The 26,135-nt window shown below is 43.2% G+C and overlaps 1 protein-coding gene across 1 annotated transcript; it reads right to left on the reverse strand.

The window, feature by feature from the left end:
- Positions 1-675: 675 nt before the first annotated feature.
- On the reverse strand, positions 676-2,538 carry LOC115122065 (complement C1q-like protein 2). Its single transcript, XM_029651234.2, has 3 exons — positions 2,282-2,538; positions 1,390-1,515; positions 676-1,065 (listed from the first exon to the last, which is right to left on the reverse strand). The coding sequence occupies exons 1-3, from the start codon at positions 2,466-2,468 to the stop codon at positions 773-775; spliced, it is 606 nt and encodes a 201-aa protein (XP_029507094.1). The 5' UTR covers positions 2,469-2,538; the 3' UTR covers positions 676-772.
- Between the last annotated feature and the right edge of the window lie 23,597 nt (positions 2,539-26,135).

The following is a 26,135-nucleotide window of genomic DNA, read 5'->3' on the forward strand; positions in this document are numbered from 1 at the left end:
GATTACAGACTTACATTTAGATCAGACTATCTGTGAAGCTTCAGATTGAACTATCTGTAAGGCTACAGATTGACCACAGAACTACATTCAGATTGAACTATCTGTAAGGCTACAGATTGAAACAGAACTACATTCAGATTGAACTATCTGTAAGGCTACAGATTGACCACAGAACTACATTTAGATCAGACTATCTGTAAGGCTACAGATTGACCACAGAACTACATTCAGATTGAACTATCTGTAAGGCTACAGATTGACCACAGAACTACATTCAGATTCAACTATCTGTAAGGCTACAGATTGACCACAGAACTACATTCAGATTGAACTATCTGTAAGGCTACAGATTGACCACAGAACTACATTCAGATTCAACTATCTGTAAGGCTACAGATTGACCACAGAACTACATTCAGATTCAACTATCTGTAAGGCTACACCGTCAGAGATCCAGATTGAATTGAGTCCCTAGTGTGACCTTCTCTTGTCCTTGGTCCTACTTGGATCATCTCTACCGTGTGAGCTGCGAGAGGCTGATGGAAAGAGACACCGCAACGTTTAGGAACAAACAAACACTGAGTGAATAGCAGAAATCCATTGAAGCTGTTGAAATGTGACACGTCAAAATGTTGTTTAACTGTTTACTATCAGCTGCCAATGAGAAATGTTCAGTATGTTAGAAGCAAAATTTAATTTATGCAGAAAACCATTTAATGGAATTGATTGGGGTAAAATATTCCGCAACAGTATGTACATATTCCACTGAGGTTTATTGAGCAAACAGCAAAATGCCGTTGAAGTGGCACCATCCAATGGCACCAACATTGCTCATATGGTCCCAGATCCATGAATTATCCTTCAAAACAACATATACCACATCTCCCTCCTCCAGCTGCAGTATGATACCATTAGATCCGTTGTAGGAGCCGTCCTTGTTCATAGCAGAAATAAATGCGATTTGTTCTTTGTTCTTGAACAGCAAGGAGTCTGATCGGCGACCTGGTCCTGAATGGTGATAGACGCTAAACTGATAGACTCCTGCCACTGGTGCTGTGAAGATGCCTGGATGAAAAGAGCATACTATTTAATGCGGGAAGATGTTGATAAATTAAATTAAAAAGAAGAAGAAGAAGAAGAAGAAGATGAAGAAGACGACGAAGAAGAAGAAGATGAAGAAGACGAAGAAGAAGAAGAAGAAGATGAAGAAGACGACGAAGAAGAAGAAGATGAAGAAGACGAAGAAGAAGAAGATGAAGAAGACGAAGAAGAAGAAGATGAAGAAGAAGAAGAAGAAGAAGAAGAAGATGAAGGAGACGAAGAAGAAGAAGATGAAGATGACGAAGAAGAAGAAGACATAATAGTTTAATATGAGCACGATGACTTAACCTGTTGCCGGGTTGTAAGCGTTGCCAAGGTTGGTTAAGACCTTTTCGTAGACGAGCGTTTTTTCAACATTGAAAGGTCCATAGTATCCAGTACCCCCAAATCCAGCTGAGAATGCCACCTTCGTTTCTGTCAGACACAAAATGACATGTGTTACAACTATAGGACTCAGCAGTTGATTAATTCAGTAAGCCCATGTTAGGATAGGGGGCAGCATTGGTAAGTTTGGATGAAAAGCGTGTCCAGAGTAAACTGCCTGTTACTCAGGCCCAGAAGTTAGGATATTGATATATTTAGTAGATTTAGATTGAAAACATTCTGACGTTTCCTAAACATTCTAACGTTTCCTAAACATTCTAACGTTTCCTAAACATTCTAACGTTTCCTAAACATTCTGACGTTTCCTAAACATTCTAACGTTTCCTAAACATTCTAACGTTTCCTAAACATTCTGACGTTTCCTAAACATTCTAACGTTTCCTAAACATTCTAACGTTTCCTAAACATTCTAACGTTTCCTAAACATTCTAACGTTTCCTAAACATTCTGACGTTTCCTAAACATTCTAACGTTTCCTAAACATTCTAATTTAAGTGTATTTAAGTGCACAGATCCCTTTTTTCACAAACCTAATTCCACACCTAAGTGGTAAGCAACTAAGTGGTAAGCAACTAGGCGCTGTCCTAACATTTCGCCATTAAACCTTTCTTGAAATCGGACACTGCGGTGGGATTAACAACAAGTGTATCTTTAAAATGGTGTATAATACATGTATGTTTGAGGAATTTGAATTATGAGATGTCTGTTGTTTGAATTTGGCACCCTGCACTTTCACTGGCTGTAGGGCAGGTGTTCCCTTTCCAGAAAAGGATAAAACAGTGAAGAAAGTATCTACCTGCTTTAGCGTTCAGTGTCTCAACCAGGCGCTCAGCAGCTGCAAGCCGGTTTTCCATGACTTCAATCTTCCTCAGCATGTCACACATGCCAGACGGGCAGTTTTTGTCTTCGTTTTCTGGGGTTGTCACCATAGCCGCAGTTAGGGTGCTGCACAGCAACACCAGCAAAGCTACAACACCCTTCATTCTATACCTGGACTCCCAACGTCTACAGTTTATTAGTTGCTTATCACTTAGGTGTGGAATTAGGTTTGTGAAAAAAGGGATCTGGGCAAGGGCCCTTAAATACACTTAAATTAGAATGTTTAGTTAAATATTTACCAAATTATATAATTACTGGACCTTCTATTTACTATCTATTTACCGGATAGTCTTATCTAACAAAGTCATTGACCTACGTTTCGGGTTGGCATAGGCAGACCTTTACTTTTTGGCCTTGGGGGTGTACACAGCACATAAAAAACTAAACTTTAACTAGGCAAGTCAGTTAAGAACAAGTTCTTATTTTCAACAACAGCCTAGGAACAGTGGGTTAACTGCCTGTTCAGGGGCAGGACGACAGATTTGTACCTTGTCGGCTCAGGGGTTTGAACTTGCAACCTTCTGGTTTCTAGTCCAACGCTCTAACCACTAGGCTACCCCTGAATATGTTTATTTTCCTCACCTATGTACAGACTAACCTATAATAGTTATTAATAGAGGACTTAACAATAGTGTTAACAAGTCACTGCAAAAAATGAAAGAGGCTATACTGTCATAATACCGTAGGAAGATGTCAGACAGAGGAAATGATCACCTATAGCTTGCCATGAAACACAGAGGATGAAGAACAGAATCACAGCCATAAGGAAGAGCAGAAGACCTCTCACTTTCATTCCTCTCATTATCCTCTTTATTTTTAGGACATAATTACAGTCCAGTCCAGCTCTCCACCATTCCTTTCTTCTTTCCAATATATGGTCTGGTTTGATCTGGTTTGGTTTGGCACCGTCAATGACCTGAGAAGAGAGACAACAGAGAGCAGAGAAAGGGGGATTGTTTGCTATGTACTGTGTTATGTATTTTGAGTCGTACTGACTGTGACAACATGTTCGGTGATGTTGCTCAGTGTTGTCTGTTCAGGCTGTACTATGCTATGCAGAGAAAACCGAGAGAAGATAGCATAGCACGGAATTTGGGGAATTTGGGGAATGCTTTATGCATATTGGGGAATGCTTTATTGCACAGTGCTGTGTGTTTGGGCTGTACTATCACACTTGCAGTACCAGGAGCTGGATGAGACGACAGCAGAGTGAGAGAGACTAACCTGCAGGAAGTCTAGTCTGTCAAGAGACTAACCTGAAGGAAGTCTAGTCTGTCAAGAGACTAACCTACAGGTTGACTAGTCTATCAAGAGACTAACCTACAGGTCGATCAGTCTATCAAGTGACTAACCTGCAGGTTGACTAGTCTATCTAGAGACTAACCTACAGGTCGACTAGTCTGTCAAGAGACTAACCTACACGTCGACTAGTCTATCAAGAGACTACCCTACATGTATTTTGGTATTTGGTGTTCATCAGGATCCCACCCCAAAAAGCAGCAGCTACTCTTCCTGGGGTCCACATGAAACATGACATAACTGTCCCACCCGGATCTGTTTCACCTTTCTTTGTGCTTGTCTCCACCCCCCTCCAGGTGTCCCACCCTGATCTGTTTCACCTTTCTTTGTGCTTGTCTCCACCCCCCTCCAGGTGTCCCACCCTGATCTGTTTCACCTTTCTTTGTGCTTGTCTCCACCCCCCTCCAGGTGTCCCACCCTGATCTGTTTCACCTTTCTTTGTGCTTGTCTCCACCCCCCTCCAGGTGTCCCACCCTGATCTGTTTCACCTTTCTTTGTGCTTGTCTCCACCCCCCTCCAGGAGTTACCCCATTATCCCCATTGTATTTATACCTGTGTCCCCTGTTTGTCTGTTGCCAGTTTGTCTTGTCAAGCCTTCCAGCGCCCCCCCCTGCTCCTGTTTTTCCTATTCTCTGTGTTCTTGCCCTCCCAGTTCAGATCTGTTCAGCCTGCCCTGACCTCGAGCCTCAAATAACCAGTGCCCCCACACATTGACTCTGTATCGGTACCCCCTTGTATATAGTCTCGCTATTGTAAGGGAAGACCCCCCTGTATTGGACAAAAATGAATGGCAACATATTGGCAGTGGCCAAACCATATACACATTGTCCAATACCACCCAATTCGGCGTTGATTCATGCAAAGCATATTGCAAATGCCATATGGCAATTGCCAGTTGTAACACTAAAAATTCAACAGGTGGCGAATCCGCTCCACCGTGGTTTTTCATATTGGATATGTAACCCAAGTCAACGTCCAAAAGCAAAATTTTGAAAAAATGAATTTTTTGTAAAAAACTTATCACCCCTTAAAAAAGTGCTTTCTGGACCGTTTTTCGAAAATCTTTCGATTTTTTGGTCAATTACACATGTGTAAGAACTGTATGAATACACTTTTGTCCAATTATATTATCATTTTTTTAATTTTTTTTACATGCGCATAAGTAATATGTTTTGTCCAATTTCAATATGATTTCATAGGAAGTCAAAAGTCAAAAGTCAAAAATGTCAAAATTTTGTAAAAAACTTCACACACCCTTAAAAAGTGCTTTCTGGACCGTTTTTCGAAATTCTTTCAAATTTTGTGTCAATTACACACGTATAAGAACTGTATCAACATACTTTAGTTGTATTTTAATATCATATATATATATTTTTCTTTTTACTTGTGCATAAGGAATATGATTTGTCCATTTACAATATGATTTCATAGGAAGTCAAAAGTCAAAGTCAAAATTCACTTTTTTGGGGCCAAATGCCATATGAAATTTGACATGCTCAAAAATGTTAAATTGACTGGTCTGATGAACACAGGATGGCCGAGGAGTGATAGTTGTACCTTTCCATCACTCGTTGTGTTGATTTCATCATGTCCATTAGGTGATGTTTTTTCACTATAGAATCATATTGCAAGTGCGCGTGCATTTGCAATATGGTTCAATGGACAATTACCATATGAAATTTGACATGCTCAAAAATGCTAAATTGACTGGCCTGATGAACACAGGGTGGCCGAGCAGTGATAGTTGTACCTTTCCATCACTCGTTGTGTTGATTTCATCATGTCCATTTGTTTATGTTTTCTCACTTTTGCAAAGTCACTGTGCATTTGCAATATGGTTCAATGGGCAGGTACCATCACGAATTTGTCATGCTATAAAAACCCTGCAGGAATGTGAAATTGACTGGCCCGATGAACTCGGGATGGCTGGGCAGTGATTCTGGTTCATCTCAATGGCTCGTTAGGGTTGATTTCAGAATGTCACTTTTGGTGATGGTACCTCACTGTTTAAACATATTGCAAATGGACAAGAGTCACCAGCAAGTCACCGTCCATCAGTCAATTAGATATCATTCTGACAACAAACTGATACAAACTGACACTAAACCCACTTTTTCCAACTCGTTTAGTAGCCAACTATCACATACTTCAGAGCTGGCCCAAAATTCACAACGCCTTATGTTCAAACCATAAAAAACCCATAAAACACGTAGTTACGTTCTAGCTGCGGGTCCATTTCTTATGTTATGTGTAGGCCTAGCTGAGGCGACCCCGAATCCCAAGTTTCGGCTCGATCGGTCATTTGGTGTCCGAGCAAAACCCTAATTGGTGCTGAAAATCCACTTTTTTCCATGACTTGCTACGGGGTCCTTGAATGAGCTATCGGACAGAAACGTTGGGGTCTGTCTATATGGGCCGAGACGGTCGCAATGCACCTAGTCTTGTGTCTCTGAGACATTTCTAAATGTCGCCATTTTCGTAATGGTCAAAATGAATTGAAGTCATTGCAAATGTACGAAGCTGTTTCTCGGTCCGAGAACCGTCTAGAGCCACGTAACTCACCACGCACTATCGACCTGAGGTCTAGAACAGGTTTCTAAAGTTTCGGAACTCTAGGTCTGACGGTTCTTTTTTAGCTCGAACAAAGCTAACTATTGGAGGCACTGTCTGTCTCTACAAACCCCAATACGTCCCTCCTTCCAAGTTGTGTGTCTGTGTGATTTAGTTTTCCTTTGAAATTTTATGGGAAAAATGACTGATTTACAGTTCATGGGGGTTGCCTAATCACACATATGAAGTTTTGGAAAGATCTGACTTTTTTAACCCCTCGAAACAGCCCCTGAGACACCAATTAAGGCACTTCCGGTTGGCACAGGAAAGCTATAAGTCAACACATATCCTCACTGGGGTATGCTTTTACAGAATCCTGAGTTTTAAGTCCTTACGTTAAGAATTGACTGATTTACACAGGGTTGAATGCACTATGTCTATCAAACTGCAGGCAGGTAATGGAAAAACACTTTTAGGGTGATTTTAACCACTTCAGGTTGGTCCAGGAAGCTTAGAATCAACACAGGTAGACCTCATACTGCCCTGATGGACTGTTACTAAAGACAGATTCATACGGCATTCATAACCCATATAGACTTCAGGTTGAATTTAGGGGTGCAGGCAATGTATTCCTATGGGGAGACAAGTCAATGCAAACTCTTTGAAGTAAACACCTTCTTTTAACTATTAAGGGTTAATGCCACACGGTCAAGGTTAGGCTTGCACGGATCGGAAGGACCTTAGGAACGTACCTGAGGTCAAATTGTGCTTCTCACCCTAAAGGTTCTCTCACTGTCACCCAAAAGCAAATGACGTGGTGGGGCAGGCTTAATTTTGGGCCTACTTTTCTCATGGTCGCTGTGCTTAGACCGAGCGAGCTACGGTCAAGCGGGATATCTCGTTGAACTTGGCACGGCCTAGAGATTATGTTTATGCCATTGCCTGCTCTCTGTGTCTTTGAGCACCGCCCTTTTTCACTCCATCCTTGCTGTGTGTGCGTGTGAGAGCTTTTCTTTGACATCTATTGGGAGAAATGACTGATTTACAGTTTAGGAGGGTTACCTAGTCACACATATGAAGTTTTGGAAAGATGTGACTTTTTAACCCTTCAAAACAGACAGTGTGACCCAATTAAAGGCACTTCCGGTTGGCACAGGAAGCTATAAGTAAACACATGTCTTGATTGACATAGCCACTTACAGAATCCTGAGTTTTAAGTCTTTAAGTTAAGAATTGACTGATCTACACAGGGTTGAATGCACTATGTCTATCAAACTGCAGGCAGTGTATGGATCAACACTGATAAGGTGATTTCAACCACTTCCGGTTGCTTCCGGAAGCTTAGAATTGGCACAGGTAGACCTCATAGTGGTCTGATGGACTGGCATAGAAGACAGGTTCATAAGGCATTCATAACCCACATAGGCTTCAGGTTGAATTTAGAGGTGCAGGCAATGTATTCCTATGGGGAGAGAAGTCAATGCAAACTCTTTGAAGTAAACACCTTCTTTTAACTATTAAGGGTTAATGCTACACGGTCAAGGTTAGGCTTGCACGGATCGGGAGGACCTTAGGAACGTACCTGAGGTCGAATTGTGCTTCTCACCCTAACGGTTCTCTCACTGTCACCCAAAAGCAAATGACATTGAGGGCCAGGCTTCATTTTGGTTCTGCTTTTTTTCAAGGTCACTGCACTCAGAGCGAGCTACGGTCAAGCGGGGCGTCTCGTTGAACTCGGCACAGTCTGGAGACTATGGTGATGCCATTTTTGTGTTGATTTCAGAATGCCATTTTGGTGATGGTCCCTCTCCGTTTAAACATATTGCTAATGTACAAAAGTCAACTAGCAAGTCAGTGTCCACCAGTCAATTAGATGTCATTCTGACACCAAACTGATACCAATTGACACCAAACCCACTTTTTAGGCTTTGTGTGTCTTTAAGCACCGCACTTTGTCACTCCATCCTTGCTGTGTGTGTGTTTCTGTGTGTGTGTGTGAGAGAGAGCTTTTCTTTGACATCTGTTGGGAGAAATGACTGACTTACAGTTTATGGGGGTTGCCTAATCACACATATGAAGTTTTGAAAAGATCTGACCTTTTTAACCCTTGAAACTGCCACTGTGACACCATTTAAGGCACTTCCGGTTGGCACAGGAAGCTATAAATAAACTCATATCATGATTTGGGTATGCCTTTACAGAATCCTGAGTTTGAAGTCTTTACGTTAAGAACTGAGTTATTTACGGAGGGTTTAGTGAGTGTGTGTTATTTCAGAAAATCATAGAAAATCACAGAAATCTCGCAGAGCTCCGCAGCACACTTTAAAAAGATTCGTAAGAACACCCTGCAACTGGATCTGTAACCGTTGAAAAAAAAAACACCTATCCGTGAACATCACCTAGGTGTCGTTGTACGATTTCTCTTAAATGACGATAGATAAATGGCTGGTTCTTTTTTATTGACACCGGAGGCTCCTTGACTTTGACGTGAAGTGGAAAAATAATTTCTCTATTTTCATTTTGGACCTTTAATCCCAGATGAATGGCCATAACTCAAAAACCGTTGAGGCCTAGACGCCATCTTGTTCGGGGCCAACTGCCCATTATGCTGCCCCTACGCTCACCGAGTTTCGGCTTCTAAATATTTTCAGTTTTCGAGATAAGGCCCCGTCGTGAATCGTGATGTTTTGTCCAATACCAATATGATTGCTTATGCCCTCTTGTGGGAATTTCCGGGACGGCGGAAAAATGACCTAAATCTTATTATTTTTGTAAAACGGAAACCGAATGTCCGACAAAGTTCATTTGATGACTTCCTGGTAGGTCCGGCCCTGCCGCTCGGCCCGACGCCGTCCGCGAATTTTACAAACAATTTTGGACGTCTAGTAAGGGACCGTACATTTGCAATATGGACTTTCTCACTAACCATACAGGTACTGCCGAAATCTTCCCTTAAGGTATGTTATTTCACTGCTGCTCTTTAATTATTTGTTACTTTTATCTCTTATTCTTATTTGGGGCGGCAGGGTAGCCTAGTGGTTAGAGCCGTTGGACTAGTAACCGCAAGGTTGCAAGTTCAAACCCCCGAGCTGACAAGGTACAAATCTGTCGTTCTACCCCTGAACAGGCAGTTAACCCACTGTTCCTAGGCTGTCATTGAAAATAAGAATTTGTTCTTAACTGACTTGCCTAGTTAAATAAAGGTGAAATCTGTATTTTTTTGAAACTGCATTGCTGGTTAATGGGCTCGTAAGTAAACATTTCACTGTAAGGTGAGTATGACTAATACAATTGGATTTGATTTAATACAGTGCAGATTACAATATAAATATATATAAAATAGCTGTGTCTCTTCTCAGTCCCCGTAATGCAGTAAGGTGTCCTGTTGAAGGAATTTTGTCAATATTGACTAAATAATGTATACATTAGGCATTACTTCCGGCGCCGACAGAGATGGCCGCCTGGCTTCGCGTTCCTAGGAAACTATGCAGTTTTTAGTTGTTTTACGTGTTATTTCTTACATTAGTTCCCCAGGTCATCTTAGGTTTCATTACATACAGTCGAGGAGAACTACTGAATATAAGATCAGCATCAAGTCACCATCAGTACGACCAAGAATATGATTTTTGCGAAGCGGATCCTGTGTTCTGCCTTTCAACCAGGACAATGGAATGGATCCCAGTCGGCGACTGACACTTCCCGTCAGTTTGTTGTTGAGGTGGACGCGTCTGATGTGGGGGTGGGCGCCATCCTGTCCCAGCGTAGCTCCACTGACGGTAAACTCCATCCCTGCGCCTTCTACTCTTGTCGTCTTTCACCAGCTGAGAGAAACTACGATGTGGGTAACCGGGAGCTTCTCGCTGTGAAGCTTGCCTTGGAGGAGTGGCGTCACTGGTTGGAGGGAGCGGAGCAACCGTTTGTGGTCTGGACTGACCACAAGAATCTGGCTTACGTGCAATCGGCTAAACGTCTCAACTCCCGTCAGGCCAGGTGGTCTTTGTTTTTTGGACGCTTCAATTTTTCCCTGACGTTCCGACCTGGGTCGAAGAACGGCAAAGTGGACGCCTTGTCCCGGATGTTCTCCAAGACGGATGAGAGTGGGGCCAAGACTGAGACGATTCTTCCCCAGAACCTTGTCGTGGGAGCCGTTACATGGAGGATTGAGGAGGAGGTGATGGCGGCCCTTCGGACGCAGCCTGGCCCCGGTAACGGTCCACCCGGTCGGTTGTTCGTGCCTGAGTCGGTCCGTTCTGCTGTTCTTCAGTGGTCCCACGCCAGCAAGATAGCTTGTCACCCTGGCGTTGCTCGGACTATGGCGCTACTGCGCGGACGATTTTGGTGGCCTGCCATGGGAGAAGATACCCGGAGGTTTGTTGCCGCATGTCCTGTTTGTGCTCAGAACAAAAGTACCAATCGGCCCAGCTCAGGGCTTCTTCGACCCTACCTATTCCTCTGCGACCTTGGTCGCATCTGGCCCTGGATTTTGTCACGGGATATCCCCCTTCTGTTGGGAACACGGTCATTCTGACCATTGTGGACAGATTCAGCAAGTTTGCTCATTTTGTCCCTCTCTCCAAGCTTCCATCTGCCACGGAGACGTCCGAGATCCTGGTTAGGGAGGTTTTCAGGGTCCACGGATTGCCCAGTGACATTTCCTTCTCAGGAGAGGGATCTTTCGGTTCCTTCTGTCCAGGCCCACATTCGTCGTTGCCACCGGACCTGGCATCGGGCCAGGAAGGTCCTCCTTAGAGTTTCTGACCGGTATCAGATCCAGGCGAATCGTCGCCGTATTCCTGCTCCCGCTTATACCATCAGAGATAAGGTTTGGTTGGCTACACGGGATCTTCCTCTACGGACTGAGTCGAGGAAACTGTCACCAAAGTTCATTGGTCCGTTTGTGGTGGAGAGAATCATTAACCCTGTTGTGGTCCGACTCAAATGGCCGGCAACGCTTCGAGTACACCCCACCTTTCATGTCTCCTGCCTCAAGCCGGTTCTCCTCAGTCCTCTGTTGCCCCCTCCTCCTCGTCCTCCTCCTCCTCGGATGATCGGAGGTGGTCCTGCCTACACGGTGCGCCGCATAATGGATTCCAGATGGCGGGGTCGAGGTTTCCAATATCTCGTGGATTGGGAAGGATATGGTCCAGAGGAGAGGAGTTGGATTCCTTGGCGTCAGATCCTCGATGACGACCTGCTTTGTGACTTCTACCGCCTCCACCCTGGCGCTCCAGGTAGTCCGCCCGGTGGTGTTCGTCGGAGGGGGGGTACTGTCACGAATCCCGCTTCCTGAGTCTGTTTTTGCCTGTGTTTCTGTCCTGGAGTGTGTTTCCGGTTTCCTGGAACGCACCCTGTCTGGTTGCCGGGCGAATTAGCTTGTTGGCAGATCGATGTTCACCCGCACCTGTATCCCATCAGTAATCTGCACACCTGTCCTGATCATCACCTCTCCCCTTCAAAAGCTCTGACCTGACATCCATTCCCTGCCGGATCGTTAGCCATGAACAGTATGTTGTGCCATAGTATCAGCCTCAAGTTGGATAGAATTTGTTTTGTTGTTTTTTACGTATTGCTTAAACTTACCTCCGTTTGTTCTGTCTTCAGTTACTCACCCGGATCATTTACCCCATTCCCGCCTGGTCGGAGGAGGATTCCGCTACCCCATTGGATCCACCTATTTACTCCCATCAACTCACCACCGCTGCCCGCTACGCCACCTGGATATATCTACCCATTCACATTCACTTGTAAATAAATACTCACCTTCTTCCTACTCTCCTTGTCCTGGTCTGCTTCTGGGTTCGATTTTGAAAGAACGTGACACCCTGTGTTATATTAGATAGTTAACTGTCAATAAACCCTGTCTTCTATTAGATAGGTAACTGTCTTTAGTGACAGTTTTGAAGTCAAACCACTTTTTCTTCTCTGCTAGCCAGCTCTAGAAACAACGCACAGCCCAGTTTTAATTATTAACTATGTTTTCTTCTCAGCTTTTCTCTAGGTCATTCAATGCAGTATCCGCCAAATCGGCATGCCTGGGTATTTTTGCCATCTCTTTTTTCCATTCATCCATAGTCATGCAGCCGAAAATATTAAAAAATAAATGTTCCACTCGATTTAGCTAGTCAACTGAAGAAAAAAATGATGTTGCTATGACAACCAGCTCAATATGCTGCCTGTCTCGATCCGACCCATTCACTCTATATGGGACGATGGAGATCACAATTCAATATTGAAACGATATTGAAAAGGTCGGAGAGACAGAAAACACGCTTTATGCAAATCTCTGCTGTTGAAAACCAAATGCTGGTCTAAAAAAGAAATGGGAGATAATATCTAGATGCTTTTTAAAATGGAGATCAGGTTTGTTAGGCATGTATATGGGAGGCGAAGTCAAGTGCAGGAGAGTGAATTATATTAAACAGACGCACTTTAATACCGGTCAAAACAACGACAGCATATACTAGTGCAAAAAACACGGTCTATAACAAAAGTGCAGCGCCTGACAAAATCCACGTAACAACAAACAATTACACACAAAGACACGATGAGGAACAGAGGACTAAATACATGCAGATTGATTGGGGAAGGAAAACCAGGTGTGTATGGAACTAGACAAAACAAATGGACATATGAGAAATGGAGAGGCGATGGCTAGAAAGCCGGTGACGTCGATCGCCGAACCCTGCCCGAAAAAGGAGAGGAGCCGACTCTGGAAGTCGTGACAAAGTTTATTCATTTCCTGGCAGGGTTGATAAGACAGTGGATTGCGCAGTCAGATGGAACAGAGTAAATAGGCATTTCAACGTCGTTTTAGGCGGTGGTAATTTATGGAATAGACACCGGCTGGAAAGTGGTTTTGACCAATCAGCATTCAGGATTAGACCCACCCGTTGTATAAAGTCCAATGTTATATTTATTTAACCTTAAACTGAAAATACAAGCGACCCAGTGATGTGTGTGCTTTGGGAACCTTTAACAGAATGTGACTGGCAGAATGGGTGTTGTATGTGGAGTATGAAGTCTGCAGTAGATATCTCAGATAGGGGATAGTGAGATCTAAGAGGGTTTTTATATAAGAATCAACCAGTGGGTCTTGTGATAGGAATACAGAGATGACCAGTTTACAGAGGAGTATAGAATGCAGTGATGTGTCCTATAAGGATTCACTCAGATGGCTCGAATGATAAAGAATACCGCTCGAGAGCACCCTTACATGCTGATCTATAAATTATGTCTCCGTAATCTAGCATGGGTAGGATGATCATCTGAATTAGGGTTACTTTGGCAGCTGGGTTGAACGAGTTGTGATTACGATAGAGGAAACCAAGTCTAGAGTTAACCTTAGCCTGCAGCTTTGATATGTGCTGAGAGAAGGACAGTGTACGGTCTAGCCATACAAATCTGTGGAAGGGTACCAAAACACTTCTGCAGCATTGAAGGTCCCCAAGAACACAGTGGCCTCCATCATTCTTAAATGGAAGAAGTTTGGAACCACCAAGACTTTTCCTAGAGCTGGCAGCCCGGCCAAACTGAGCAATCAGGGGAGAAGGGCCTTGGTCAGGGAGGTGACCAAGAACCCTACGGTCACTCTGACAGAGCTCCAGAGTTCCATTGTGGAGATGGAAGAACCTTCCAGAAGAACAGCCATCTCTGCAGCATTCCACCAAACTGGGGTGGCAGGGTAGCCTAGTGGTTAGAGCACTGGACTAGTAACCGGAAGGTTGCAAGTTCAAACCCCCTGAGCCGACAAGGGTCTGTCGTTCTCCCCCAGAACAGGCACTAGTTCCTAGGCCTTCATTGAAAATAAGCATTTGTTCTTAATTAACTGACTTCCCTGGTTAAATAAAGGCACAAAAATAAAAAAAAATATTTAAAAAAACTACTTCTGCTGCCTTGCTTCAGCCTTTTGGGTGTTGATGCATTGTTCTCTTTGTTTCCCTGCCAGGATGTTGTTCCAGCGTTTCTGACTGTCAGTGACGGACGCCAGTATCTATGGAGCGAACCTTCGCACCGATGCCCATTCACTGACATAATCTCCCTTGCCTCTAAACCAACATGGGCCAGTTTCTGGACTGTCGTGGTCCTGATGCTGTGACGTAGTTGTTCCTGCTGTCCTGCAGATCTTGGGTAGAAGTGCTACCAGATAGTTAACACAAATCGGGGTGGCAGGCACCCTAGTGGTTAGAGCGTTGGACTAGAAATCAATAGGTTGCAAGATCAAATCCCCAAGCAGACAAGGTGAAAATCTGTTGTTTGCACCCAATAATACATCATGTCCTTTCTCTTGCATTTCAAAGATAACGGTACAAAAAAAATGACAAAAGAGTGGGTGGTTATTTATTTGTACTATCTTTTACCAGATCTATTGTGTTATATTCTACCACATTCCTTTCACGTTTCAATAAACTTCAAAGTGCTTCCTTTCAAATGGTACCAAGAATATGCATATATCCTTGCTTCAGGTCCTGAGCGACAGGATTTGGGTATGTCACTTTATGCAACATTTTTTTTTAAAGGTGCTAATTCTTAAGAGTTTTTTTAAAGCATGTTCCAGTTTAGGACAAATTCAGACATAGTTTTTTAAATTTTTTATACATTTGTTTTAATTGAACCTTTTATTTAACTAGGCAAGTCCGTTTTTAATTAAGAACAAATTCTTATTTTACAATGACAGCCTACCCAGCCAAACCGGGATGACGCTGGGCCATTTGTGCTCCACCCTAACGGACTCCTAATCACGACCGGTTGTGATACAACCTGGAATCGAACCAGGGTCTGTAGTGACACCTTGAAGCATTGAGAAGCTGTGCCACTCAGGAGCAGTGATCCTATTTTCCCCTTCTGTTAATTTTGGGTTTCTCACTGGGGAACGTAACAGTGTACATCAAATGATAAATCATAGTCACAAATGCACCGAATGGGAAGGACTAGGCTGTATGGTAAACCATTTTTTTAATGAAGGTGTATGATATTCCTAAACGTTTAAAATATATTTATGATTATTTATTTGAATTACTGGCCCTCCAGTTTCACAGGAAGTTGTTCTGCTAGCGGGACACCTAGCCCTAAGTATAACTACTGAGATTTAGAACGTTTTTCCTATATGTTTCTTTTCTATACACCTCAGTGTGCCATCCATTGACATCTTAAGATACCGACATCCATGTTTAAGGAAGACCATTATATATGCATATAATTCCTGCAATTCAAGATCATCACACGACCACGTTAAAAAAAATATCACAGTATCTCAAACACTTTAATAAACTTAGAATAGGGATTATTATTGCATACAAAGTGCAACTCAAATTTCCCATAAATGAATTAGCATAATTAGGTGCAACTGACGATGCCAAAGCAGTTCCTGGAACCTGAAGATCTGAAGTAAAATCATTCTTAGTCAATATTTCATTAGTCAACAGTAAGTCAATGAGGGGGATCCAGTTCTGTTCTTTGATTCAAATAATGTTTCATCGCATCTAAACCCTCCTTGAAGAAGAATATTCATATAAAGGCTAGAAACATCCGTAAGTAAACAACAAGTCATTGGAGGCCACTGAATAAGTCTTTCAATAAAATAAAAAAAGTCTGTAGTTTAATAAGGCAACAAGTGCACCAAATCCCTAATGTGAGGAAGGGTCCTGAGGAAGAGTCCTGAGGAAGAGTCCTGAGGAAGAGTACTGAGGAAGAGTCCTGAGGAAGAGTCCTGAGGAAGTGACCTGAGGAAGAGTCCTGAGGAAGTGACCTGAGGAAGTGTCCTAAGGAAGTGTCCTAAGGAAGTGACCTGAGGAAGTGTCCTGATGAAAAGTCCTGAGGAAGTGACCTGAGGAAGTGTCCTAAGGAAGTGTCCTAAGGAAGTGTCCTGAGGAAGTGTCCTGAGGAAGTGTCCTGAGGAAGAGTCCTGAGGAAGTGTCCTAAGGAAGTGTCCTGAGGAAGTGACCTGAGGAAGAGTCCTGAGGAAGAGTCCTGAGGAAATGTCCTAAGGAAGCGTCCTAAGGAAGTGTCCTGAGGAAGTGTCTGTTAGGGATCAGTTACCCGGAACAATTGGTCGGTCTTGGGGATTCAATCCATCTTTATGCATCTAGAAAGATCTGGTGCTGTATCCTTCTACAGTATAAAATCCACTGAACCAGATTGGGACAGCACTATGGCAGTTGTTGTTACCTCCTATATAATCCACTGAACCAGATTGGGACAGCACTCTGGCAGTTGTTGTATCCTCCTATATAATCCACTGAACCAGATTGGGACAGCACTATGGCAGTTGTTGTTCCTCCTATATAATCCACTGAACCAGATTGGGACAGCACTATGGCAGTTGTTGTTACCTCCTATATAATCCACTGAACCAGATTGGGACAGCACTCTGGCAGTTGTTGTATCCTCCTATATAATCGACTGAACCAGATTGGGACAGCACTCTGGCAGTTGTTGTATCCTCCTATATAATCCACTGAACCAGATTGGGACAGCACTCTGGCAGTTGTTGTATCCTCCTATATAATCCACTGAACCAGATTGGGACAGCACTCTGGCAGTTGTTGTATCCTCCTATATAATCCACTGAACCAGATTGGGACAGCACTCTGGCAGTTGTTGTATCCTCCTATATAATCCACTGAACCAGATTGGGACAGCACTCTGGCAGTTGTTGTATCCTCCTATATAATCCACTGAACCAGATTGGGACAGCACTCTGGCAGTTGTTGTATCCTCCTATATAATCCACTGAACCAGTTGGGACAGCACTTGTATCCTCCTATATAATCCACTGAACCAGATTGGGACAGCACTCTGGCAGTTGTTGTATCCTCCTATATAATCCACTGAACCAGATTGGGACAGCACTCTGGCAGTTGTTGTATCCTCCTATATAATCCACTGAACCAGATTGGGACAGCACTCATTTGCACTCTGAAGAAGGTGCTCGAAACCTTCGTGCAGCAATAAAAAAATAAAACATCTAAATGTAATTTTATTTCCTCGGAGTGCTGTCCTATTTTGGTTCAGTGGATTTGCATAGGAGGATAAAGAACCCATTCTAGGTTCAAGCACGCTGTTTATCTTTTCATGAGGAGTAATGTACCCACATTGCACTGTAGTCATACCTCGTCGCCAGACATCGTATGAACTCGAACATGTTGAGAACAAGTTGTAAAGCTATACAAATTATATCTGCTGGATGTTAAGTGTTACCAAAGGTTCCTCCTTTTTCCTTTCATGTTTGAGTTGTTTCTCCTCAGTTCTCTATGGATAGACAGCTAGAGGACAGGATACACAGAGGAGTAGAGAGCTCTCTAATGGCTGAAGGCAGAACATTCCTCCAGCACTCAGAGTATTCACTGCGTATGTGTGTGTGTGTGTGTGTGTGTGTGTGTGTGTGTGTGTGTGTGTGTGTGTGTGTGTGTTCCGAGTACTTTGTCCTCCAGACCAGAGTTAATTATCTATCTCTGTGTGACCCTCTACAGGAATCATAACACTCCTAGACACACACACGCACACAGATTCTCGATTCATTCTCGCTGTTTTCTGCACCCAAAGAAACAGTATTCAAGCGCTTTAGGATAAATCATTTACTGCTGCTACTCCATCAATATACTGTATGTGCACTCTCAGCCACCAGGGAAAAATACATTCCTTTTTTTCCCACAAAACTATTTATCCAATAGAAAGAAGAAAACATGAACAGTCCATATTTAATATTGCTTACACAACCTAGAAATACCTTGGGTAGCACAGTAGTAAACCTGGGCACTTCTTACTCACTACAACACACTTGAAACACACCACACACACACACACACACACTTATACGATAACACAAACAGACACCATTTAAAATAACTCATAATTATGTCAATCTGAAAATGTGTTTATAAGTGTCTCTCGCAGACCTTTGATCCCAATCATATAGAAGTGTATCCCATCATTCATCATTCAACATCCCTGACCCCCCTCTATGGGAACGTCATGGATATGGTCCCAAAACCTGCTGAATACTAGCCTGGTTTAAAGTGAACCTGTCATTCAGTGTGGTTTAACCAACCTTGTACAATACAGCAACTGTGTGAGAGTCATTGTTCAGTCTCAAAGCACCTGACCGTCTCGTATCAGACTTCTGAAAGATTCATGTCAAAGGCTGTGTTTACAAAGGCAGACCAAATCTGATATTTTACCCAATTATTGGCAAAAGATCCAATCTTATATTGGTGAAAAGACCAAACAAAATATCAGAATTGGGCAGCCTGTTCAAACACAGTCAGAGGACTTCTGAAAGACACCTGCCAGAGGAGATAGATGTTCAGGTGTTCACAAAGGATCATGACAAACAAGTGGGCATGCGGATAGACAGGGCATTAATCTAGAGGTGAAAGACGAGGTGCTGGCTAGCGGAGAAGAACAAATAAAAAAGAGAGCCGTACACTCTGGGAGCTCAGACGCAATTATTTAATAACCAACGTTTCGACAGACAAGGAATGTCCAAACTTTTGACCGGTACTGTCTATATACAGTTGAAGTCTGACGTTTACATACACTTAGGTTGGAGTCATTAAAACTCATTTTTTCAACCACTCCACAAATGTCTTGTTAACAAACTGTAGTTTTGGCAAGTTGGTTAGAACATCTACTTTGTGCATGACACAAGTAATTTTTCCAACAATTGTTTACAGATAGATTATTTCATTTATATTTTACTGTATCACAATTCCAGTGGGTCAGAAGTTTGCATACACGAAGTTGACTCTGCCTTTAAACAGCTTGGAACATTCCAGAAAATTATGTCATGGCTTTAGAAGCTTCTGATAGGCTAATTGACATAATTTGAGTCAAATGGACGTGCACCTGTTGATATATTTGAAGGTTTACCTTCAAACTCAGTGCCTCTTTGCTTGACATCATGGGAAAATGTAAAGAAATCAGTCAAGACCTCAAAAGAAAATTGTAGACCTCCACAAGTCTGGTTCATCCTTGGGAGCAATTTCCAAACACCTGTACAAACAATAGTGCGCAAGTATAAACACCATGGGATACAGCAGTCATACCGCTCAGGAAGGAGACGGGTTCTGTCTCCTAGAGATGAACGTACTTTGGTGCGAAAATTGCAATAGCAAAGGACCTTGTGAAGATGCTGGAGGAAACAGGTACAAAAGTATCTACATCCACAGTAAAACAAGTCCTATATCAACATAACCTGAAAGGCCGCTCAGCAAGGAAGAAGCCACTGCTCCAAAACCGCCATAAAAAAGCCAGAATACAGTTTGCAACTGCACATGGGGACAAAGATCATACTTTTTGGAGAAATGTCCTCTGGTCATATGAAACAAAAATATAACTGTTTGGCCATAATGACGATCGTTATGTTTGGAGAAAAAAGGGGGAGGCTTGCAAGCCGAAGAAAACCATCCCAACCATGAAGCACGGGGGTGGCAGCATCATGTTGTGGGGGTGCTTTGCTGCAGGAGGGACTGGTGCACTCCACAAAATAGATGGCTTCATGAGGTAGGAAAATGATGTGGATATATTGAAGCAACATCTCAGGACATCAGTCAGGAAGTTAAATATTGGTCGCAAATGGGTCTTCCAAATGGACAATGACCCCAAGCATACTTCCAAATATGTGGCAAAATGGCTTAAGGACAACAAAGTCAAGGTATTGGAGTGGCCATCACAAAGCCCTGACCTCAATCCTATAGAAAATGTGTGGGCAGAACTGAAAAAGCGTGTGCGAGCTAAGAGGCCTACAAACCTGACTCAGATACACCAGTTCTCTCAGGAGGAATGGGCCAAAATTCACCTTTTATTGTGGGAAGCTTGTGGAAGGCTACCTGAAACATTTGACACAAGTTAAACAATTAAAGGCAATGCTACCAAATACTAATTGAGTGTATGTAAACTTCTCACCCACTGGGAATGTGATGAAAGAAATACAAATTAAATAAAGCATTCTGTCTACTATTACTCTGATATTTCACATTCTTAAAATAAAGTGGTGATTTTAACTGACCTAAAACAGGGATTTTTTAACTAGTATTACATGTCAGATATTGTGAAAAACTGAGTTTAAAAGTATTTGGCTGAGGTGTAGGTAAACTTCTGACTTCAAATGTGCAGTCCCACGGGGGATTATCAGACAGCTAGTCTCTCCCACGGTGGATTATCAGCTATAGCAAGAGTGTACATGCAGAAGAGCAGAGCGAAAGATGTACATTCATCAGATGTGTTCAGACATTCTATAGCCATCATGGCATATTAGTACAACACTAAGCATAGTGCCCAATGGTGGATTTATCGGAACAGGTGACGGGTGACTGCTACGTCTAGCAGATGGACTCCCAGATTGTTAGATGTGTCATAACGTTGGCCTGTCGGGGAGGTTTATGACCGCCATAAATACATAAATACTTTACTCTATAGAGTGGAAAGCCTTTGTAACATAGAGAGTCTGGTAACATCAAAAGATGGGAAACGGAACCATATTTCGGTTATCAAGCCAGTTGAAAACATGCGTTGGTACTCAATGAATATGATGTCAGATCAGTTGTTGACATTACTACTAATGACAGGATGACATAAACTATATCTTGGAAAGTCGACAGATTCACATGGAATTTTTGTGCAATTTACATTTTTAAATATGAAACTACTTGTGAAAAGATTAAATGTAATTTTAGCTTCTTAATGAGAGAACGGTTTGTCATAAGAGTAAACTCAGAGGCCCGAGTGAATAGACATTGGATGTATGAAACATACCCTTCTTTCACCACTATATAAACCCATTGATAAAAATGTTACTTTCTGTTCCAAGGACGTGAGGACTTGCAGTCCCCACTTTGAAAGGACAAAGATCACCTACAGAAGTAAGCCAACCTCACCATGAGCTCTGGTTGAACGACAAGCACCCTGACTCCCTGAATAGTATCACTTAATCTGGAATAGCCAAAGACACGACAGATAGTCTGAGTTAGAGAAATAGAGAGAGGATCAGAGAGTTAGATGGAGAATTAGATAGTTAGCGAGTTAGAGAGTTTGAGAGAGAATTAGATTTAGAGAATTAGAGTGTTAGAGAGTTATAGAGAGAATTAGAGAGTTAGAGAGAATTGGAGAGATAATTATAATTAGAGAGTTAGAAAATTAGAGAGAGAGTTAGAGAATTAGAGAGTTAGAGAGTTATAGAGAGAATTAGAGAGTTAGAGAGAATTGGAGAGATAATTATAGTTAGAAAATTAGAGAGAGAGTTAGAGAATTAGAGAGTTAGAGAGTTATAGAGAGAATTAGAGAGTTAGAGAGAATTGGAGAGATAATTATAGTTAGAGAGTTAGAAAATTAGAGAGAGAGTTAGAGAATTAGAGAGTTAGAGAGTTAAAGAGGTATCTTCTTGATGACATGGGGCAGCATTGAGCAGCTTGGATGAATAAGGTGCCCAGGGTAAACTGCCTGCTACTCTGTCCCAGATGCTAATATATGCATATTATTAGTACTATTGGATAGAAAACACTGAAGTTTCTAAAACTGTTTGAATGATGTCTGTGAGTGTAACAGAACTCATATGGCAGGCGAAAACCTGAGAAAAAGCAAACCAGGAGGTGGGAAATCTGAGGCTTGTAGTTTTTTTTAACTCATCCCCTATTGTAGATACAGTGGGATATTGGTTCTGTTGCACTTCCTAAGGCTTCCACTAGATGTCGACCGTCTTTAGAAACTTGTTTGAGGATTCTACTATAAAGGATGGGCTTACAGGAGCTGTTTGAGTCAGTGGTCTGGCAGAGTGCCTTGGGCTAATGAGGCGCGGTCACGAGAGAGTTCTACAGACTGGTTGGAACATCATTGAACATTTATGTTAAAAATATCCTAAATATTGATTCTATACTTAGTTTGACAAATTTCTACGGGCTGTAACGGAACTTTTTGAACTTTTCGTCCGATGTTCGGCTGGAACTGAACGCGCGTTTGGATTTATTTACCAAAAGAAGCTATTTTGACGTAAATGATGGACATTATCGAACAAATCAAACATTTATTGTGGACCTTGAATTCCTGGGAGTGCATTCTGATGAAGATGATCAAAGGTAAGTGAATATTTATAATGCTATTTCTGACTAATGTTGACTCCACAATATGATGGATATCGTTTTGGTTTCTATGTTGTCTGAGCGCTGTACTCTTTTTCCGTAAGTTTTTTTTAAAATCTGACAAGGCGGTTGCATTAAGGAGACGTAAATCTAAAGTTCCATGTATAATAGTCGTATCTTTATCAATGTTTATTATGAGTATTTCTGTAATTTGATGTTGCTCTAAGCTGTCATCTGAGCTGTCATCACGCGTGACATCTGATGAAGATCATAAAAGGTTAGTGATTAATTATATCTCTATTTGTGCTTTTTGTGACTCCTCTCTTTGGGGCGGCAGGGTAGCCTAGTGGTTAGAGCGTTGGACTAGTAACCGAAATGTTGCAAGTTTGAATCCCCGAGCTGACAAGGTACAAATCTGTACTTAACCCACTGTTCCTAGGCCGTCATTGAAATTAAGAATTTGTTCTTAACGGACTTGCCTAGTAAAATAAAAAATTGGCTGGAAAAATGGCTGCGTTTTTTATGTGGCTTGGTGGTGACCTAACATAATCGTTTGTGGAGCTTTCGCTGTAAAGCATTTTTGAAATCAGACACTGTGGCTGGATTAACGAGAATTGTATCTTTAAAATTGTGTAAGATACTTGTATGCTTGAGGAATGAGATTTTTGTTTGTTGAATTTGGCGCCATGCACTTTCACTGGCTGTTGGCGAGGTGGCGATGCTAGCGTCCCACATATCTCAGAGAGGTTATAGAGAGAATTAGAGAGTTAGAGAGAATTAAAGAGTTATAAAGAGAGAATTAGAGAGGTAGAGAGTTAGGGAGTGGTGAGGAGCCTTCCTTTCTTTCCTACCTCGGACAACTACCTCCTTTCTGGAGCGATCAGGAGTCCTCTCCTAACTGGAGCGATCCGGAGTCCTCTCCTTCCTGGAGCGATCAGGAGTCCTCTCCTTCCTGGAGCGATCCGGAGTCCTCTCCTTCTGGAGCGATCAGGAGTCCTCTCCTTCATGGAGCGATCAGGAGTCTTCTACCTGCTGGAGCAATCAGGAGTCCTCACCTGCTGGAGTGATCAGGAGTCCTCTCCCTCCTGGAGCGAACAGGAGTCCTCTACCTGCTGGAGCGATCAGGAGTCCTCTTCCTCCTTTAGCGATCAGGAGTCCTCTTCCTTCTGGAGCGATCAGGAGTCCTTTCCTTCCTGGAGCGATCAGGAGTCCTCTCCTTCCTGGAGCGATCCGGAGTCCTCTCCTTCTGGAGCGATCAGGAGTCCTCTCCTTCTGGAGCGATCAGGAGTCCTCCCCTTCCTGGAGCGATCAGGAGTCCTCCCCTTCCTGGAGCGATCAGGAGTCCTCCCCTTCCTGGAGCGATCAGGAGTGCTCTTCCTGATGGAGCGATCAGGAGTCCTCTTCCTTCTGGAGCGATCAGGAGTCCTTTCCTTCCTGGAGCGATCAGGAGTCCTCTCCTTCCTGGAGCGATCAGGAGGCCTCTCCCTCCTGGAGCGATCCGGAGTCCTCTCCTTCTGGAGTGATCAGGAGTCCTCTCCTTCTGGAGCGATCAGGAGTCCTCCCCTTCCTGGAGCGATCACGAGTCCTCCCCTTCCTGGAGCGATCAGGAGTGCTCTTCCTGATGGAGCGATCAGGAGTCCTCTTCCTTCTGGAGCGATCAGGAGTCCTCTCCTTCCTGGAGCGATCAGGAGTCCTCTCCTTCCTGGAGCGATCAGGAGGCCTCTCCCTCCTGGAGCGATCAGGAGTCCTTTCCTTCCTGGAGCGATCCGGAGTCCTCTCCTTCCTGGAGCGATCCGGAGTCCTCTCCTTCTGGAGCGATCAGGAGTCCTCTCCTTCATGGAGCGATCAGGAGTCCTCTTCCTCCTGGAGCGATCAGGAGTCCTCTAGCTATAGAAGGAAGCTACGTGCAGACTAAAGAACAACATTCCTATTGGTTTGAGTCATATTGACAAAGGGTAACTGTAATTGTAACTGCAACGACTGGAGGCCTGGGATAATAAAACAAGATGAAAGTCTCAACATAACAGAGACCTCTCTCTCTCCCCCTCACACACACACACACACACACACACACACACACACACACACCATAACAGAGACCTCTCTCTCACAACACACTCTCCCTCCTGCTCTTTTTGAAATATTTCCTATATATAGTATACTTACTTTATTTTGTATATTTCCTATATATAGTATACTTACTTTATTTTGTATATTTCCTATATATAGTATACTTTGTTGTGTATTTCACATTTCTTATTCTTATTTCTCATGTTTTTTTTTCTAGTACTACATTGTTTTTGATTATTGCTTTGTTGGGTGTTCAGTTTGCAAGAGAGGCATTTCACTGTACTTGTGCACGTGACATAAAAACTTCCAACTTCACACAAACACACTGCCAATAAGCCAATAAGCTTGGGAAGCCCTCCTCCACCCCTCAGTAAAAACCACCATGTCACATAGCGACAGGTAACTGACCTTTTCTGAGGCAGCAGCAAATTGACAGTGGCATGGTGGTATTTGACCCACAAGAGTAATCTCTGTCTTAACCGGGAAGCTATATGGAATTGTTTTAAGGATGTCATACCAATGATCATTTTGCAATTTGATTTTAAATGTTAAGACCCTATGAAGTGTCAAACACATGGAAAAACATATTTATTACATGGAAAAACAGTCCCAAAATAAAATCTAAATGAAGTGTCTGTCCTATATCTGAGAAATATAAGAGAGATCAGGAAACATATATATCTATTTAATTTTATTTTTTTTTACATGTATTTAACCCTTTATGTTTTGGCACTAAACAGTCTCCATATATACTACCATGATGTTTTTCAACCTCCAGACGAGTCTTGTGAGGCCTGAGGGTGTCCTAGAGCCAAACATCCGACATGTTCCAGAGTGTCTCACCTTTACACATATTAGTGCGTAGCCCAAACTATTCGGACGCTACAGACAGAAGTTGGCAGATGGGAGGTACCGACTTCAGACGAGTCTCTAGACACTTGTGGAGGTGGGAGGTACCGACTTCAGACGAGTCTCTAGACACTTGTGGAGGTGGGAGGTACCGACTTCAGACGAGTCTCTAGACACTTGTGGAGGTGGGAGGTACCGACTTCAGACGAGTCTCTAGACACTTGTGGAGGTGGGAGTGGGCGGTACCGACTTCAGACGAGTCTCCAGACACTTGTGGAGGTGGGAGGTACCGACTTCGGACGAGTCTCCAGACACTTGTGGAGGTGGGAGTGGGCGGTACTTCAGACTTCTCTAGACACTTGTGGAGGTGGGCGGTACCGACTCTCTCTCCAGACACTTGTGGAGGTGGGCGGTACCGACTTCAGACGAGTCTCCAGACACTTGTGGAGGTGGGAGGTACCGACTTCAGACGAGTCTCCAGACACTTGTGGAGGTGGGAGTGGGCGGTACCGACTTCAGACGAGTCTCTAGACACTTGTGGAGGTGGGCGGTACCGACTTCAGACGAGTCTCCAGACACTTGTGGAGGTGGGTGGTACCGACTTCAGACAAGTCTCTAGACACTTGTGGGAGTGGGAAGGACCGACTTCAGACAAGTCTCCAGACACTTGTGGAGGTGGGCGGTACCGACTTCAGACGAGTCTCCAGACACTTGTGAAGGTGGGAGGTACCGACTTCAGACGAGTCTCTAGACACTTGTGGAGGTGGGAGGTACCGACTTCAGACGAGTCTCTAGACACTTGTGGAGGTGGGAGTGGGCGGTACTGACTTCAGACGAGTCTCTAGACACTTGTGGAGGTGGGAGGTACCGACTTCAGACGAGTCTCTAGACACTTGTGGAGGTGGGAGTGGGCGGTACTGACTTCAGACAAGT

Source organism: Oncorhynchus nerka, linkage group LG15 (assembly GCF_034236695.1).
Source record: "Oncorhynchus nerka isolate Pitt River linkage group LG15, Oner_Uvic_2.0, whole genome shotgun sequence".
NCBI lineage: Eukaryota > Metazoa > Chordata > Actinopteri > Salmoniformes > Salmonidae > Oncorhynchus > Oncorhynchus nerka.

Excerpts from the sequence above, each read along its gene's own strand:
- LOC115122065 (XM_029651234.2), bottom strand. The coding sequence starts at position 2,468 with ATGAAGGGTGTTGTAGCTTTGCTGGTGTTGCTGTGCAGCACCCTAACT. Across the intron at positions 1,516-2,281 it reads GACACTGAACGCTAAAGCAG|AAACGAAGGTGGCATTCTCA; the intron begins GTAGATACTTTC and ends TGTGTCTGACAG. Across the intron at positions 1,066-1,389 it reads CGCTTACAACCCGGCAACAG|GCATCTTCACAGCACCAGTG; the intron begins GTTAAGTCATCG and ends CTTTTCATCCAG.